Below are 18,425 nucleotides of genomic sequence, written 5' to 3' on the forward strand. Positions count from 1 at the left end.
GCCAGGCATAGACCCGGAGTTAATTACTCACAAGCTAAACGTGGATCCAAGCCGGAAGACAGTGAAACAAAAGAAAAGAAATTTTGCCCCGGAAAGACAGGAGGCTATAAAACAGGAAGTAGAAAAGCTCTTAGAGGCTGGTTTCATTGAGGAGATTCAATTTCTGGAGTGGTTAGCAAACCCTGTAATGGTGAAGAAGGCTAATGGAAAGTGGAGGATGTGTATAGACTTCACTGATCTGAATGATGCATGCCTCAAAGACTGTTTCCCGCTGCCTAGAATTGATACTTTGATTGATGCCACTGCTGGACATGAGATGCTGAGTTTTATGGATGGATTTAGCGGATACAATCAGATCAAAATGCATAAGAATGACATTCCAAAGGTATCATTTATCACTGACTTTGGTGTTTATTGTTATCTTGTTATGACGTTTGGTCTCAAGAATGCAGGAGCCACCTATCAGAGGTTGGTGAATAAAAGTTTTAAGGATCTTATTGGGAAGATTATGGAAGTCTATGTTGATGACATGCTAGTCAAGAGTCTAGTAAAGACTGATCATATAACCCATTTGAGGGAAGCTTTTGAGGTCCTAAGGTACCACAAGATGATGTTGAATCCAACGAAGTGTGCTTTCGGAGTAGGATCGGGAAAATTCTTGGGATTGATGGTCTCAAAGAGGGGAATTGAGGCCAACCCCGATAAAATAAAGGCAATCCTGGATATGGAACCACCAAAAACTGTCAAGGATGTACAGAAGCTCACAGGAAGGGTTGCGGCGCTAGGACGATTCATCTCCAAGTCAGGAGACAAGTGCTTGTCATTCTTCAAGTCATTAAAGAACATTAAAGACTTTGTATGGAGTGAGGAAAATCAGAAGGCATTTGAAGAGTTAAAGAAGTATATGGGCCAGGCCCCGTTGTTGGCCAAGCCAGTTCTGAGTGAAGTTTTATTCTTGTACTTGGCTGTTTCAGAAAGCGCCTTGAGCGCGGTGTTGGTTAAGGAGGAACTGAAAGTCCAGAAACCCGTATACTATATCAGCAAAATCTTGCATGGTGCAGAGTTGAATTATTCAACTATTGAGAAATTCGCTTTAGCCTTGGTAATGGCTTCAAGAAAGCTGCGTCCTTATTTTCAAGCTCACCAGATTGAAGTGCTAACAAATCAGCCGCTGAGAAACATCATTCACAGTCCCAAGGCAAGTGGGAGACTGATTAAGTGGGCAATAGAGTTGGGAGAGTTCGATCTCAAGTATAAGCCACGTACGGCCATAAAAGCCCAGGCACTAGCTGACTTCGTGGTGGAATGTACCATACCCAACCAAGAAGTCGGGGGGCAGGAAGATACCATACCTCAAGACAAGGGAGTCGACAATGGGGACAAGGAGAAAGAATATTGGGTTCTCTATTTTGATGGAGCATCAAAAACAAATTCCAGTGGAGCAGGGTTGGTTTTGCAAAGCCCTGATGGATTCCTAATTGAGTATGCTATGAAGCTAGACTTCCCAACCACAAACAATGAAGCAGAGTATGAAGCCCTGATTGCTGGCCTTGGTCTAGCTGGGACACTTAGAGTAAAAAACTTAAAGGTCCGTGGAGACTCGAAGCTGATCATATCCCAGGTAAAGGGAGAATTTGAGGCAAGGGATGATACGATGGCTAAGTATGTTCGCCTAGTAAGGGCTGTGATGACCCAATTTAATGAATGCCATGTTGAACACATTCCAAGGGAAGAAAATGCTAAAGCAGATGCGCTATCAAAGTTCGCTTCGTCTGAGATTGAAGAAAGTTCAGGAAGTGTGTACTTCCGTGTTTTGAAGACACGGAGCATAGATGTTAAGCTTGTGGCTCCCATAGGCTTGGGGACGTCATGGATTGATCCCATCAAGGCTCACATTAAGACCGGTTGGTTGCCAAGTGATACAACTGAGGCACGGAAGTTAACTATTCGAGCACTAAGGTACTCCTTGATAGATGGAATTCTGTATAAGAGATCTTTCGTGGTTCCTTACTTGAGGTGTCTCAGGCCCGACGAGGCACGCTTGGCTCTTGAGGAAGTGCATGAAGGTATTTGTGGGCAGCACTTGGGGGGTAGGGCCTTGGCTCATAAGATAACCCGTTTAGGCTTCTATTGGCCAGAAATGATGGCTGATGCCAAAGAATATGTGAAGAAGTGTGATCGCTGTCAAAAGCATGCACCAGTTGTTAGACAACCCCCCGAGATGCTGACCTCTATCAACTCGCCTATTCCCTTTGCCATGTGGGGGATGGATATTCTAGGGCCTTTTCCTATGGCCACGGCACAAAGGAAATTTTTGATTGTAGCCATTGATTATTTCACCAAGTGGATCGAAGCCAAACCCTTGGCCAAAATCACTACTAAGCAGGTTGCACAATTCCTGTGGGAAAACATTATGTGCCGATATGGAATTCCCCGTATCCTCGTCACTGACAATGGAACACAATTCAACAATGAGGAATTCAAGAAGTATTGTGAAGAAAATGAAATTGAGTTACGATTCACCTCTGTGGCTCATCCGCAAGCCAATGGCCAAGCAGAGGTAGCAAATCGGATAATCCTGGATGGACTAAAGAAGAGGATCGAGAAGTCAAGAAATAATTGGGTAGATGAGATACTTCCAATATTATGGGCCTACAGGACTACCTGTAGAGTCACGACAGGAGCAACTCCCTTCATGTTGGCATATGGGGCAGAAGCAGTAGTTCCAGTAGAGATATCACATTCCTCTCCAAGGATTCAGGCTTTCAATGCAGAAGAAAATGAGGAGGGGCAAAGGTTAGCCCTGGATCTGATCGATGAAGTACGAGATAGGGCACATGCAAAGATAGTAGAATATCAGAAAAAGGCTTCATTCTACTATAACCTAAGGGTTAAAGAAAGGTTTTTTAAACAAGGCAATCTAGTCTTGAGGAAGATAGAAGCATCTGGTGTAGGACAAAAAGGGAAGCTTGCCCCGAATTGGGAAGGGCCGTATAGAGTCAAGAGTGTTCAAGGTAGAGGAACCTACAAGCTAGAGACTATGGATGGTTTTGAAGTCCCGAGAACTTGGCATGCATAAAACCTGAAGGTTTACTATGTGTAGGGCAGCCGGATACGATTCTCACTCGTCAGGATGGCGAGTAGGTTGAAAAGCACCTTGAAGCTTTGCTTGCTTAGGATTTATATGTTTTAGTTTTATTACGAAGTTTATTAAGACTTGTGTAAGGGACGAATCCCAGACAATTTTATGAAATTCATGAATTCTTCAAAGTATGTTTGTGGCCTAACGAATAAAAACCAAATGCATGGATGCAAGCATAAAAGGTGATAAAATAAGATCAGATAAATATTACAAGAAATTTGATAAAAAAAAGGGTCTCGAAAATAAAACAAGCCACGCAGGGCTGAAAAAGCTCTAAGAAGCTGAGGTGCCCTCAGCATCCATATCATCATCCTCTCCACTCTCGCTGGATGTCTCTGTCGTCTCGGAGGAGGAGGAAGAGTTGTCGTCCTCAGCAGGTCTGGAAGAAGACTCGAGAGGAGGAAGGAGTGGATCCTGAGGAACATGGTCCGAGACAACTACTCGGGTACGAAACCTCTGTAGCAAAGCCTCGTCATCAGGGCAGATGTAGTCCGTCGGGTTAATATCAGGACAAGCCTCGTTCACGGTCCCAAGGGCCGTGTCCCAACCAGTCCTAAAAAACCCGGGAAAGACTGAATCATCCCTAATCCTCATGGATTGGGCAAACTCCTCCGAGTCCAGATAGTTGTCTATAGCTTTATCCTTCTCCGCCCGAAGTACCACCAGCTCGGTGTTAGACTCTCCGAGTTCTTCCTCCTTGCGCTTGAGCTTCTTCTCCAGGGTAGCATACTTCTTCTGTTGCCTCCTGAGGGCATTATCGGCCTTATCAGAAGCCCGCTTCCACGATTCGGCTTGCCTCACAGCGCCTTGAAAGTAGGCGTTAGACTGGAACAAAGCAATTAACAAAGTATAAGGCAAGAAAATGCTACAAGAATGAAAAATAAGTTCAAAAAAGAGAAGGCATACCGAAGCCAGAGACTGAGCTCCCATGAGCTTAATCCTCTCAAGATCAGGGGTGGCCACCACATCAGTAAAGTCCTTGGGAGTCACGCTATGGTAGGACCAATCCCAAGCATATTTCGTGGAACCAACTACGGTGTCCCCTCGGCGGAATCCCCAGAGAGGCTGAAAGGCGCCTGTGGCAGCAGCAGTAGGGGCAGCAGCAGTGATGGGAGCGTTATGGCCCCCAGCTCTTTCAGTTGAAGCCTCCCCTATAGGCTCTTTCTGCTTCTTCAAAAAGATAGGCTCTGTGGCCTTTCCCCGTGTGTCTAGGCCTGCGAGCCGAGCTTTCTTCATCCTAGCTGTCTCCTCAACCAAAGGAACATTGTCCTCGTTAATCTCCTTAGCAGCTGAAACAAAACAAAGGACAAAATAAGTGAAGTTAATAATGCATGAAATGAAGTAAAATTGAGAAGGGAAGAAAAATACCCTGTTGAGAAACAGAGGATAGTCCCACATGAATCAGGGAAAACTCCTCTAAGAGAGTCCAGCTGGTGGTCGTGCCATCATCCTGAGTAAGCTCATTATAAATAATAGTTTCTTCAGGAGTTAAGTGAATGGATTTGAGGCTACCATCACTAACCTTCCCAAAGGAAGATCGAAAAAGTGTGCCCCAGTCACCATTCTCCCAACGTAACCCGACGAAACTATTCCTCCAATTTTGATTATTATCAGGAATAGAGGCGCTGTTAAAGATATGTTTGCTTTTGGGCCTTTGCTTGACATAGACCCAGCCGCAGATACTGGAAGAACTATTCTAACACTGAAAGACCTTCCTAAAAACAGCTACAGAAAGAGGAAAGCCCTCCCTAAGACAGCAGACCATAAAACATAGAATGTTCCTCCAGGCGTTTGGAGGAAGCTGACACGGGTTGATTTGTAAATCAGCCAAAAGATGAGGAATAAAAGGGTGAAAAGGAAACCTAAGCCCAGCATTAAGGGCATCTGTGTAAATGAAGAGAGTATCGGGTCTCCAGTGGCAAGTACGATCACCACCAGAGACTGGAACTAATCTAAGAGGAGGAAGGACGTTATAACGAGCATTTAGTTTATTGAAATCTATGTTGTGCCAAGTATTACAATGATTAAAAGAGTCGAGATGTGCAGTGGAGGGATATTCATCCCCCCTAGTGTTAATCATATCAATTAAAGACATATATGAAGAGCGGATCTCGATATCCTTACCTCGTTTTGAAGCCGAGGCTATCTTGGCCGCCCTCTCGGAACTCTTGTTAGCCATTTAGTAAAGACTGGAAAAGAAGGCTGGAAGCTAGGGGAGGAAAGTTGAAAGAGGAGAAAGATTGGAGAGTTTTAGAAATGAATGAAGTAAAGGGTGAAGAGTGTGAGTGAGAGCACACTCCCCCCCACCTTTATATAGGAGGAAAAGGAGGAAATTGGGCCTAGAAAAGCCCATTCAGGCCCAAAAAAAGAAGGTTCTGGAAGCATCAGGAAATCCTTGGAAAATTCAAGAAAGAAAACTTGAGTTTTTTTGAAGATTCTGGAAGAATCCAGAAACAATCCTAGAGTAATTTGGAGTTTGGGTTTAGAAAACAAAAGCCCAGTTAAGGGCCCAAGTTTTGAAAGAGGCCCAAATGATTTTAGGGGTGGAAAAGAAGTCCCACTAAGATAAAAAAAAAAAATTTTTGGCCTGAACCCAAAACGTTGGCCCAAATTGAAAGCCCAGAATTAGAGGCCCAATTGAAAGGCCTGTGAAGCCCAGTAAGAGAATAAGCCCAGTTAAAATGGGCCCAAGTTTTAGCCCAGCATAAGGGGCCTAAATCCAAGTGTGTACAAAAATTTATATACATGCATATGTTCTTGGCCCTGTCGACCAAAAAGCACAGAGAAATCCTGGTCGAATGTTCTGAGTTCGAATTTCCCTCGACCAGGGCTGATAAAAGAAGCTAATTCGGTCAAGAAAGGAATTCTGACCAAAATTCTTGGTCGAAAATGATATTCCTTCAACCAAAATACCAGAATAGAATTAGTTCCTTGACCCTGTCGACCAGGAGACAATATATATTCCTGGTCGAATCAATCCTGCTCAAAAAAGCTTCGATCAAGGCACAAGATGATGGTTAATTCGGTCAAAAATGGAGATCCTGACCGAAAGGGACGAAAATCCTAGTCGAAAACTTCCTAGTCGACAAAAAAAAAAGGAAAAAAATCCTGGCCGAAATTCGACCAGGACTTCTGCTCGAAATACTCCTGCTCGAAAGGCTGTCGACCAGGGCAATATGGAGGTTAATTCGACCAGGATCCTGGTCGAATGGATTCCTGGTCGAAAATTGTATAAAAAAAAAAGAAGGAAGAAAAAAGGAAGAAAAAGGGAAGAAAAAATCCTGGAAAATTACAAAAAAAAATAAGGAAATTCCTTAAATAATTTCTGAAAAATGTTAATATTTTCAGAAATAAGGAATAAATCCAGAAAATTAAAGGATAAATCCCGGAAATTAGGGAAAAAATCCAGGAAAATAGGAAAAATTCCTTAAATATTTTCTGAAAAATGTTAATATTTTCAGAAATAAAGGATAAATTCCAGAAATTAAGGGAAAAATCCAGAAATTAAGGATAAATCCCAGAAAATTAAGTGAAAAATCCAGAAATTAAGGATAAATCCCAGAAAATTAGGGAAAAATCCCAGAAAATTAGGGAAAATCCCAGAAAATTGGGGAAAAATTCCTGGAAATTATGATAATTTCTGAATAAAAGGAAGATTCATTGTAAATGTGTAGATCGCTCCACACTTTACGCAAAACGAAACCCTATAAGGGAACGAATAGATTTAACTTCCGCGAAACCTAATCAATGTTTCCCAAAAGTTGGGGGGCAAATGATAGGGATAAATAAGTCCTGATTTTATAATTAATGGGCTGCTAGGCCCAATAATAAGATGTATAATATTCAGACCAGAAAGGTTAAGCCTGATGGACCAGATCAGGCCTGGTGGAATAAAAAAGGCCCAAAAGCCCTGATTATTAATTAATTTCGTAATTAATTAATAAGGGAAAAATCAGCTATTGAGAAGAGTCCCGATAAGGATATAAATCCTTATAGATTAGCCTCAAGGGGACCTAAAAGGATAAGGAATCAGCTTCCTACTTCCTAGGACTCCTAAGTCTATCCTAATTCAGAGGCTTGTCCACCAAGTCTCCTACACCAAGTCCAATTCAAGGACTCCCAACATCTATATAAGGGGCCTCCCCACAAATCAGAACGACGTTTTTGACTTGATCCTTGGCAATCAGCAAGGTACGTAGGCATCTTGTTAAGGCAGATTGAGTCACGAAACACAAGAGCAGTCAAATCGAGCCTTGAAGCTCACGTTCCTTAGTATTAAATACAACAATTATATATATATTAGTTTTTTATCCATAACAATATACACTAAATTACCCTTCATAAATATATCCTAACAAATGTCAAATTTAGTAATATGTATTAATTACGTTTACCTCAATAATTATGAATAATTCGATATTTATTACTACTCTATTATTATATATTAACAACTTATAATTATGTATTTATTTTTTAGTTATATTTATAAGTATATACTAAAATTTTAATTTTTTTATAATTCTATATATTATAAATTTCGTTTTTAATAAATAATTTAATATGTTGACCATTTTCGTAAAAACACTATTAGTATATCATCAAGTCCGAAAATTGTGAGAGAAACTTTTCTTTGTATACTAATAATATATACAATTGATGTGGAGTTATCATAAAAAGATTGAGTTTATTAACTGTGAAATTCAAAAATTTATAAAACTCCCGATCACATCTTTTACGAACATTATCAATTAGTTATCGGATACAAAATTTGAAGAAAGTGCATCATATATTTCAACTATATATTTACATAATTCATTAACATATAAATTTTGAAAAAGTACACATATTATACATATACGGACATAACTCCTTGTATATTTCATTTATGTTACAATAATCAATTTTTTTCACAAAAAAATATAACTTATTTCATAGATATATATACAAATATTATAATAACTGTTTGGACTTATATAGTAAGAGATTATAATAATAAAAATAAATAGGGGGGATTATTAATACCCCGTAGGGGCAAAAGAAAGAATAGAATGGGTGTAGAAGCAGTGATAAGCAGCAGCGGGAGGCCAACAACATTGATTGGCAGGTTTCCAAAACTATCATCCAAATTATCATCAGTAAGAATGTCAACCTCCGCCTCGTCGTCGTCTCTGAATTTGAATTATAATCAGCAGAAGCAGAAGCAGAAGCAGAAGCTTCCAATATTATTGTTCGATGTAATGGACACTATTGTTCGTGACCCCTTTTACCATGATGTCCCCTCCTTCTTCAGGTTCCCGTTTCATTTCTTTCATAACAAGTATATTTTATCTTCCATGTATCATCATTTTTATACTACAATTTAGGATGACCCATGGTTAATATATGAACCTAATGCTGTATTTAACTTAAACCTTTCTTTAATGTTTGTTTGGTCACCTCTTATTACTCTCTACCTACTTCTTTCTAATGCTTGACATTCTCTTTCTTCTATGTTCTTTCTCAATTGGGGATCTCTTATCCAGGATGTCTTTCAACGAACTAATACACACCAAACATCCAACTGCATGGATTGAGTTTGAGAAGGGTCTTATCGATGAGGTCGGTGTCTCCGTTATGATAATTTTTTTCATATCTAGTTATATAATTCTCTTGTTTTCTAACATGAGCTTATTAACGCCCATATAGTACTCTTGGAAAAATTATTTCATTTACAATTATCATCTTCATAATTTAAGATGTTGACAATATAAAAAAGTATGTTCAAAGGACATGTCAAGTTCTGACATGTCCTCTTATGTAACGGTAAGGCTGTTGCATTCATGGCTTCTTCTTGTCTATCATTTATTTTATCTATACGTCATTTCATTTCAGATGGAACTTGCTAGAAAATTTTTCAAAGATGGAAGGCCTTTTGATCTTCAAGGTGGGGAGAAATGTTGTCAAAGAATTATTTTTATGATTAAAAAAAGGAATAATATACTAGTTGAGATACAGTAGGTTTTATGGCTTACCAACTTTGATACCAGGATAATCTTACTTTTGACCATAATTTAATTCCATCCATGTAAGATCATAAACAGGAGAACAGGAGACATGTTTTGATATCCAGTCTCAAACTAGTTTACTAGACCACATCGTTCGCATTAGATCATGATCAAAGAAGGTCCAACATTGGAATCTCTACTTGGTTAGTGTTTTGGTCGATAAAGGCAAACAATTCATATTTTGAAGCACAAAACAATCAAATATTTAAAGGCACAAAGGATTTACATGGTTTGGTCAAATTGTCCTACATTCACTAGATAAGAAGACTATTCTGAGAGAATCCATGTAAATTAGGAATTTCATCCGTAACAAACTAAACAGCCAACGGCTGTGTCGCCCCCCCTCAAATAATACTCTCAAAAAGTGGCGATATATGTTGTTAGCCTCTGATCAAAATGGTCCATAGACCTCAAACAAATTCCTAACATTAAGTAGGACAAGGGACGTAAATCTGTACCTAAAGATTTTATTAGATTTTTTTACTGCAAAAAGATACAAAAAAAGAGCTGAGCCATAATTTATGTTCATCTACTCTGGGAATGGCTAAAGAGATCAGTCTTTTGATTAACTTATTCTGTTCCGATCCTGAACAATTGCCGTGTATTTTGTTGATAACGTTTTCATGCAGGACATAGTAATTGACAAAATAAACAATCAGGAATGAAAACCCTAATGTTTTGGCATACATACTGAGCTCTCAATATCTGACCAATTGGATATGGCAGTAGTCCCTACTCCATACTCATTAGAACATGTATTACACAGAGTTCAGGTTTAGTTTACTACATACTATCATTTAAAAAAATATAAAAACATAATATCACTCAAATTACTCGTAAAGGTGTTTCATTGGCTGTGTGATTAGGGTTGTACGCGAACTAGAAAATAATAATTCTGCAAGATATTGAGATGAAAGCTAATCCATCTTATTGAAATATTTTGGTCCAATACTATGTAGCTACTCGAAGATAAGTAAGTTTGACCCTCAAAGTAATGGGTACTAAGATATTAACTGAAAAATCTGTTTATGTAATGCCTATTCAAGTGTGTGAAAGGTAAATTGAATGTATTGGTAGCCTTTTAAGACAGTCCCTGATCTGGTGTAGATATAGGCAGAATTCGCCGTTGTCATTATGTACTAAATACATGGTCTCAATGTGTTCCATGTGCCACAAGGTACACTAAACATCTTAAATATAATTTTGCAAATCTTCCACCAGAACATGCAAACTTTAGTGTCTTAGTATAAACCTCTTTCCCAGGTTTATTTACTGGATGTCAATTTTAATAATCCCTGTTTTGACATTGTAGTTTGTTGGATAAAATTATTTGTTTTTTTTCTTGATATATTTAACTTTTTGGCATCTGCGATGACCCTAAAAGGATGCTCTGCCGTGAGATGTTTTCTTACAGTTGTTTGCTGTGTCTTCTATTTTACTCTAGCTGGTCATTTACTTCTACCTTGTGATATATCAAGTCAAATTTTTTTTAAGTGGGATCTTCAGTGGTAAAGTCATGTTGGATTTGGAAACTTTTTTTCTTGAAGTGCTGTACGTGTGTGTATCATGCATCGTCTTCTGTATATGCTTGTGTATTTTCTTTTATGTGAGCAGAAATTAAATGTTTCTACTTATTGTCATGTATAGTTTATTTACCTTTACTTTGTAGTTTGTACTCTCTGATAAACTTTTTTTCTATTATATAGAAAAGTTAAAAGTGGGATCTTCAGTGGAAATTCATGTTAGATGTAGAAACTTTGTGTCTCTTTTGTTTCTTTAAGTTCAATGCTTTGGTGTATCATGCACAGTCTTTACCTATGCTTGTATAGTTCGATTTCTGTGAGCAGTTCCCTTTATTAGGTACACTTTATAGCGGCAATTGAAGTTTTTTAAAATAGCTATAAAATAATTGAATTATTGATCTGACTGGAGGGCTAATCTGAAATATGCATGCAAGATTTCTTATTTTCTTTTAGCTGGTTTTAAATATTAAACATGAGAATCAAGTATATGTTTGCTATCCGGTTCTTAAATATATAGATAATTCGTTTTGCCCAACCCCTGTTCTTTTTGCTAAGTCATATTACTTCTTAAATACCATATCAAAACCTACCTGTTATCATTATTGGAACTATAATCCTTGCAGGACTCAAAGATTGTATGCAAAGAGGGTATCATTACTTAGATGGCATTGAAGAATTACTTGGTTGCCTTAAGCAAAATGGCTACGAAATGCATGCTGCTACTAATTATCCAATCTGGTCTGGCCCATTAGTGTTGGTTTCTTATATCAGTTCAGAAATTCACCCTATTACTAATTGTTTATTGATGGTCTATATTTTGAAGGTTCCAATTGATTGAGGACAAGTTGAAACTATCCACATACTTATCATGGACATTTTGTTCATGTTCAACTGGTATAGTTTTCAGTTTAGAATTTTGATTTTGGTTGCATTTCTTGTTTACACTTTATTCTTCCGTGTTTTTTTGTATGCAGTCTGTGTGTCTGTCTGTGTCTGTGCGCATTTGAGTTGATAGTCGGATAGGACTATATTTATTCTTTGTTTAAAAAATTGCTCCATTGAAATCTCCTTGTTCAAGAGTCGTATAAATTGTATGGGCTCTTGATTTCTGAAGATTGTTAAAAAAATTCCTTCACCAAGCCGCCAGTTTTAACTGATAACTCATTTTCGTATGATCATCCATGAAAAATTAACAAAACTTAATGTTTTCTTGGTTGGATTTTTGATTTTTACTTTTTGCTAGTTGTTAAGTATTATATAATAATTTCTTAAAGCATTACTTGGAGATTTTCCATGCACAATGTTTTCCAGTCAGTTTTTCTATCAACTTTCTCAACAAGAAATATCAATCTCTAGATCATAAGTATACATGCTAATATAAAATAGGTCATGTTCATATATGTTGGTGTCATTATACGAGTGCTGTTGGCCAAAAACCATTTGCTGTTTCAGATCCTAGAAGTTTATCTTTTCCAAATATATCTTTTATAAAAAGTTTTAAGCATATTACCAATATTACAATAGCGAAACTACTCCCCAACTGCAGGAAAAAGAAAACCAGATGCCGACTTTTATTTACAAATTTTACGGCACCTTGCTGTTAATGGAGAAAGCTGCATCTTCATTGATGACAGGTATTATTATTGCAACTAGTATAAACTACCCGTAATCTGCATTATGTAATGCGGAACCCGCTTATTTCATATAAGAAGCCTTTCAACTTAACCTGGGTTTTTAGTTCTCTTTCTCTGTGCCCCCCTGTTGAAGTATTTTTTGTGTTTAAGTTCGTTCACACGGAAGAACTGAAATTAATATTAGTTCAAGTTGAGAAGAGTATTGGGTTTGTGTTTTTGAACTAATTTAAACTAATGATCAAGTAAAAAATAACAATTTAACGATGATAAAATGCAATCCAGAAATTAGGGTTCTTCATTGGTGTTAATAAATGTATCAATATGTGATATTCATGTCTCGTTCTCTTTCTAAAAACATCCTACTAAAGTTTATATTGTTCTCTCCCAAGAAACAATATAATGCCTACAACTATAGATTGAAGTCTCTCTCATGATCAATCAACATATAATTATAAACTGTTAAAGCCCATGAAATTTCTGTTTCATAACTCGCATATTAATCTCCCAATTAAATAACTGATCATGTATGTCGCATCATAAACTAGAATTATAAATCCTCTCCCGATTCGTTAAAATTCTTAAAGATACAATCAAGGGTTCGCGATTCCCTCAATTGTGTTAAGCACTCAAGAAAAGATTAACAACACAGAGAAACCACAATTCAATGACACAATCATGTTTAACCAATGAATACTACCTAATTCCCGGATTATGGAATTAATTACTCATAATAATATATAAAGAAAACAAACATATATCAATAACTGAAACCATGACTACAAGAGTATAGAGTTAAGAAAGATACAACTTGATGCAATCTCTCAAGTTTGGAGTGAATCCCTTCAATCCTCGCTAAAGTTCTCTCTAAACCTCTCTCTCTAATACAATCCATGCTCTATGATACATACAATATCTCTCAAACCTAAATAAATTGTCTTTCCTACTTTGACTTTGATGTGCTTTTTTTAGGCCGTACAGAGTTGTTTTTAATAATCTAGCTCAAGCCCCTTGAATGTCATGCTCAGGGCCTTTGAACTTGCTGAAAAATCCTCCTCAAGACCCCTAAAGACGTGCTCAGGGTCCTTGAATTGATATAAAGCCAAATCTGATCCGCTCAGGCCCCTGAGCCAAAGCTCAAGACCCGTTTTCTCCAATTTTTGTCTTCTTTCAGCTTACTCTTAGCCCCTTGCACCTCGCTCCATTGGAACTCTCTACAAACACAGAAAATCACCAACTTAGCGTCCATCCAAGTTGAATAGCAACTAACAGTAATTATTTAGGACTGAAGCATCATGAAACAAGGCTAACGAGGTAAAAATATATTTCCATTAAAATTATCGTGTATCACCTCCTTACTCTCTTCTGAAATCATAATTTCATGTGAAATTTCCTATGTCTGTATCCCAAATAGCATAGACGTGTACCATATTATATTTTTCTGTTACAAATTAAAAATGTTTAAATCGTACATAAATTTCCGGGAGAAACCAAGTGTTGCATGAAAAGTTCATGTTGTTTAATCAATTACTGGTACACCAAAACATTGTATCCTTATCGATTACAATTCCTTGGTCCGATTATTTTCATGAATCTATATTGATTATGTTTTGTCCCTTGCTACCATTATCAAATGCCTGCATAGGTCGATCCGTTCTTTTCATTTTTTTATCTACTTCCTTTCCTTTGGTAATAAAATATTTCCTATAATTGGCTCGCTACTCATACACATACAAACAGAGGATTTATCGTAATTTTTTTAATTGTATTCATTTCATCAGTCCCCTAATTTTCGCATTCTTTAATTCTACACTGAGAAGTGAGAAGCTCCTATCAGTATATATGCTGACAAATTTAATGGTTACCTTGACAGGATTCAAAATGTTAATGCTGCGATAAAGGCCGGCTTAGTTGGTTTACACTTTAAAAATGCAAATTTGCTGCGTCAGGATTTTTCTCTTTTAGGCATTCCAGTAAATGAAAATTGTAAGCAGCAAGACCTTGGGGAACTTGGACAAGAACACTTGCCTTGATTTTCGTAATCTTCTATCTCAATATTGTCATGTTTAATTAAAAGCTTTTTTTGTATTCCAGCACTTGCTGTGTCGGCAACTACTCTAGATGATAAAGCTATCTCCTATCAGTAATGTTTGAGTTGTATCTACCCAAAAACTTAGTCTTAGTATCTCAAATAATTTTCGGGGTCTTCATTATCAGGGGCTGAGATCTAGTAAGGGGCACCTGGAGATGCGTGCCCCCATGAAAAAATTTAACATTATTTCATTATTAATCTTTTTGAAAATATATGAAAGGTACAAAAATTTAAAAATATGAGGATGTCTCCCCACAATTACTTGGCGTCCCCTCAATTTTTTTTCCCACATGTGCGCCATTATATATCATATTTTTACTAGCTGTCAATAGTAGTGATAAGGTTTCACATTCTATATGGACTAGCCTTTTCTCTTTTGCTGAATTGGACTGGCCTTATACTGCTAAGTGCTAACTTATGGAAATATTAGACGATTCTATGAAAATTACCATTAATTTGATAATTGGCAAATATATAACCCCACATAGTATACGCTTATTATTTTAACAGGTGGGTGATGTTTACATTTGAAAGTTATTTGCATGTTGCATCCCCAACAGTGTACACCGAAATATTGACATTAGTATACCTAGTTTCAAATCATGAACTTTAGTCGAATAACCCAAACTTTCCTTTTCCCTCCCCCCCCTCTCTCTATATATATACAGTTATATAACCCCACATAGTATACGCTTATTATTTTAACAGGTGGGTGATGTTTACATTTGAAAGTTATTTGCATGTTGCATCCCCAACAGTGTACACCGAAATATTGACATTAGTATACCTAGTTTCAAATCATGAACTTTAGTCGAATAACTTACAAATTGTCTGCAGTTTACAACTCCTTACATTGATCTTGTTAAAGGTTATGTCAAGTAAGGAAATATCACATCCAAACTTTCCTTTTCCCTCCCCCCCCTCTCTCTATATATATACAGTTATACACACACATACATACAGTCATACATATACATATTGTACTGTAGTTTATAGAATGTAATAAAAATAAAAAAGTAGAATACTTGCATAATAAAATAAATATTGACATCTCAAAATATATAATTTGTTCATTTTAAGTCCCTTCACATGAAATTAAAATCCCAACCGAATACATAATATATTCCTATAGCATCTTTATCCTTACAAACTTGACATAATTTGACCAATTATGTAGATAACTTAATGTTAAGATACTAAGCATATTTTCAGCATGTAAACTATAATAAATAAATGTCTTACTTATTTAACCTTTAGATTTAACGCCGTTAGCTGACAAATTTAATGGATTTAGGAACTAGGTTTACTTATTTCAATATTTCAGATCTTTACGGGATGTATGTAGCATGCAGATAACTCATTATAGCGAGACCAGGTTTCTCATTTCTAAAAGTAATGTGCTGCACCGACACTAGATTTCTTGCGTGGTCTGATTTGGTAAGCTTCAACATTGGATAAAACTGGGAGTATAGTCTATTAAGTTGTTTACTTGTTTTTTGAATATGTTGGATTTTTTGGATAATAGTTGCGACAAAGTAAATTTATTTGTTTCAATTCATGTACATCAGGAGTTCAGTGAATTAGTTTGTTTCTTGTCTTTGGTAAAACTTTGGTTATCAATTTTGATTAAACTTTTTATATATTAATGTTAAATATACAGTCCCAGTGAGGAAAGATATCACACTGCAGACAAGTCCCTGGAAGCCAATTCTTGTATTGTCTTCGTGTTTATATTATTAATTAATGTTAAATATACAGTTTTTGGAATTTTCCTGGTATCCCTGGAAGGATATCCATGCTACTCCCTTGTGGACCGTGGTGCATCAAAATTTCTTTTTGAGGATGAAAAGTGTAAATAATAGAAGTTATCACATGATTCACTCATGCGATGTTTAATTTTTTCTGTACTTCTAATCGCAGGTGTATATGTACAATCTGACTGATCCTTAGGTGATTTTTGAAGGTTGGGATTGGTATACATTGACACGCATCAATGAGCTTCCAGTACATCTATAACTGGTTTATGTCTATCATCATTACACAATATACTCTATTCGTCTATACATTTATTACAATAATCCTTATATCATTCGTGGTCTGTTGTCCCATTGTCATTCAAGATGTTATTTTACCATACTATCAATGGTTTCTTGGAAAAGAAAATAGATTGAATTGTAGGTTCAGGTGTTCAAACATGTAATAGTCTATAGAGAAAAATACCACTCTTATTATAGGAAGTTCAAATGGTTTCTTATGATTTAAGAAAGTGAACATTTCATTCATTTACATCTGATAGATCAGTGCTAGGCTTTAATGGACAGAAGTTCTCATTTGAACTCGGGTGTATTGAAGATATTTCGATCCCAAGATAGGAATATGAATTTTGTTCCATTTCGATTTGCTTATACACTAGCTTATACCTCATACAATCACGATTTTTTTTTGAATATTTAAAATTATATTAATTTACGAATCTCTCTTACTATTTATAAATCTGATAATCTTAAAATTTATATTTTTCTATTTGAATTTTTTTTAATTGTGATAATTTAAATGTTTATGCAGGGGTGTAATTCAAATTAAGGCAGTTTGACATTAACTCCATAAAGTGGGGTCTACTCGGTTCTAACTCATTATTGAACTTGAGTTCAAACACATTTTCGGGTTTAATAAATAACTAGCATAATAACATGAGTGAGACGCATGTAATTTTTTAGATTTTTTTGTACATCATATAATTTTATTAGTAATATTCTTTATTCTTTTTTATTGATAAATATTGTGTAGCATCTAAAATATATCAACCACAAGTTGAGTATTTATTAATCTATATGTTTTTATAGATAAGATATTTGTTAGATATTGAGTGCAATGAAATATAACACAGAAGGGATAAATGTGTTTTTTGAATTTAAATCTTCTTTTAAAATGTTTGGCTTATTAACGAACAAAGCAGATGTGAATTTGTTAATATAAATTGTTTGATTGTAAGCACACAAACAAAATATCAAAAAATCACTTGATTGTATTAATCAAATTTATTTTTCTACAAATCTGTGTTCTTGAAAATAAAAAACTCAGCTACAAATCTTGAGAGAGAATACAAGATTTTTCTAGATCTGTTTGATATCTTCTAAAATATGGACCCTTGCATGCTTTATAGACCAAGAACACGGGTTTACAAAACTTGCACTAAAATGTCCCAACATTTTCTAAAACTATCTTGTCTATTTCCAATTCTGGTGTTAGCAAATCTGTGCAGAATCTTGTAGGTCTGTGACTATCCTTTGTCCAGTGAATCTTGTCCCTTCATCTTGTATTCTTCAAGCCGCTTTTGTAGTCTTTCCAATTCAGTAAATGACTTGTTTGTTGACTGATAATCTTAAATCTTGAACTTGTCTGTATTCTGAATTCTGAGATAGTTTGTCGATATCTCTTTTGTTATGTAGAGATGTCACATATCGACTTATTGATATTTTGAGTTCTCTATATGTGTTTTTGACTTGTCGAGGTCTCCCGTTCACTATATGTAAAATAACTTGTCGACATCTCCAGTTCTCTACATGAAGATTTGACTTGTCGATATCTCTAAATCTCTACATGAAGAAATGACTTGTCAATATTTCCTATTCTCTACATAGACATTTTGACTTATCGATCTCTAAGATCTCTACATGCATGTTGACGTGTCGATATCTCTTGAGACTTCTTTGTAAGTTATTTTTTTGGACTTCTCGATATCCCTTAATCTGTGACTTGTCGATATCTGACTTAAAAAATATTTTTTCTAAAACAGTATTATTCAAATCCAAGCTGCTACACTTCTTTCTGAGGCATGATCAGGAACTGATCTTCTTCCAGAGTTTATTCCTTAACTTGAAGGCTGTTCACAGAAAAATCCTCTAGTCTAATCTACTTAATATTTTTACAAACTCGAGGAATACAACTACGGAATATAAATTTGGATTATCGTACAACTTATCATTAGGGCTG

At 36.2% G+C, this 18,425-nt stretch overlaps 1 protein-coding gene across 1 annotated transcript; it reads left to right on the forward strand.

Annotated features, from left to right (window-relative positions):
* Positions 1–8,155: 8,155 nt before the first annotated feature.
* On the forward strand, positions 8,156–16,839 carry LOC141684859 (flavin mononucleotide hydrolase 1, chloroplatic). The gene is made up of 8 exons (XM_074489994.1): positions 8,156–8,432; positions 8,665–8,740; positions 9,014–9,065; positions 11,333–11,447; positions 11,533–11,603; positions 12,256–12,343; positions 14,214–14,378; positions 16,353–16,839. Exons 1-7 carry the CDS (start codon positions 8,191–8,193, stop codon positions 14,371–14,373), a joined length of 804 nt encoding a protein of 267 aa, XP_074346095.1. The 5' UTR covers positions 8,156–8,190; the 3' UTR covers positions 14,374–14,378; positions 16,353–16,839.
* Positions 16,840–18,425: the final 1,586 nt, after the last annotated feature.

This window comes from Apium graveolens, chromosome 9, assembly GCF_009905375.1.
Source record: "Apium graveolens cultivar Ventura chromosome 9, ASM990537v1, whole genome shotgun sequence".
Lineage (NCBI taxonomy): Eukaryota > Viridiplantae > Streptophyta > Magnoliopsida > Apiales > Apiaceae > Apium > Apium graveolens.

Bases quoted from the DNA above. Each gene is read 5' to 3' on its own strand.
- LOC141684859 (XM_074489994.1), top strand. From the start codon at position 8,191: ATGGGTGTAGAAGCAGTGATAAGCAGCAGCGGGAGGCCAACAACATTG. The intron at 11,448-11,532 runs GTCTGGCCCATT...TATATTTTGAAG, and splicing joins GCTACTAATTATCCAATCTG to GTTCCAATTGATTGAGGACA. The intron at 12,344-14,213 runs GTATTATTATTG...TTACCTTGACAG, and splicing joins TGCATCTTCATTGATGACAG to GATTCAAAATGTTAATGCTG.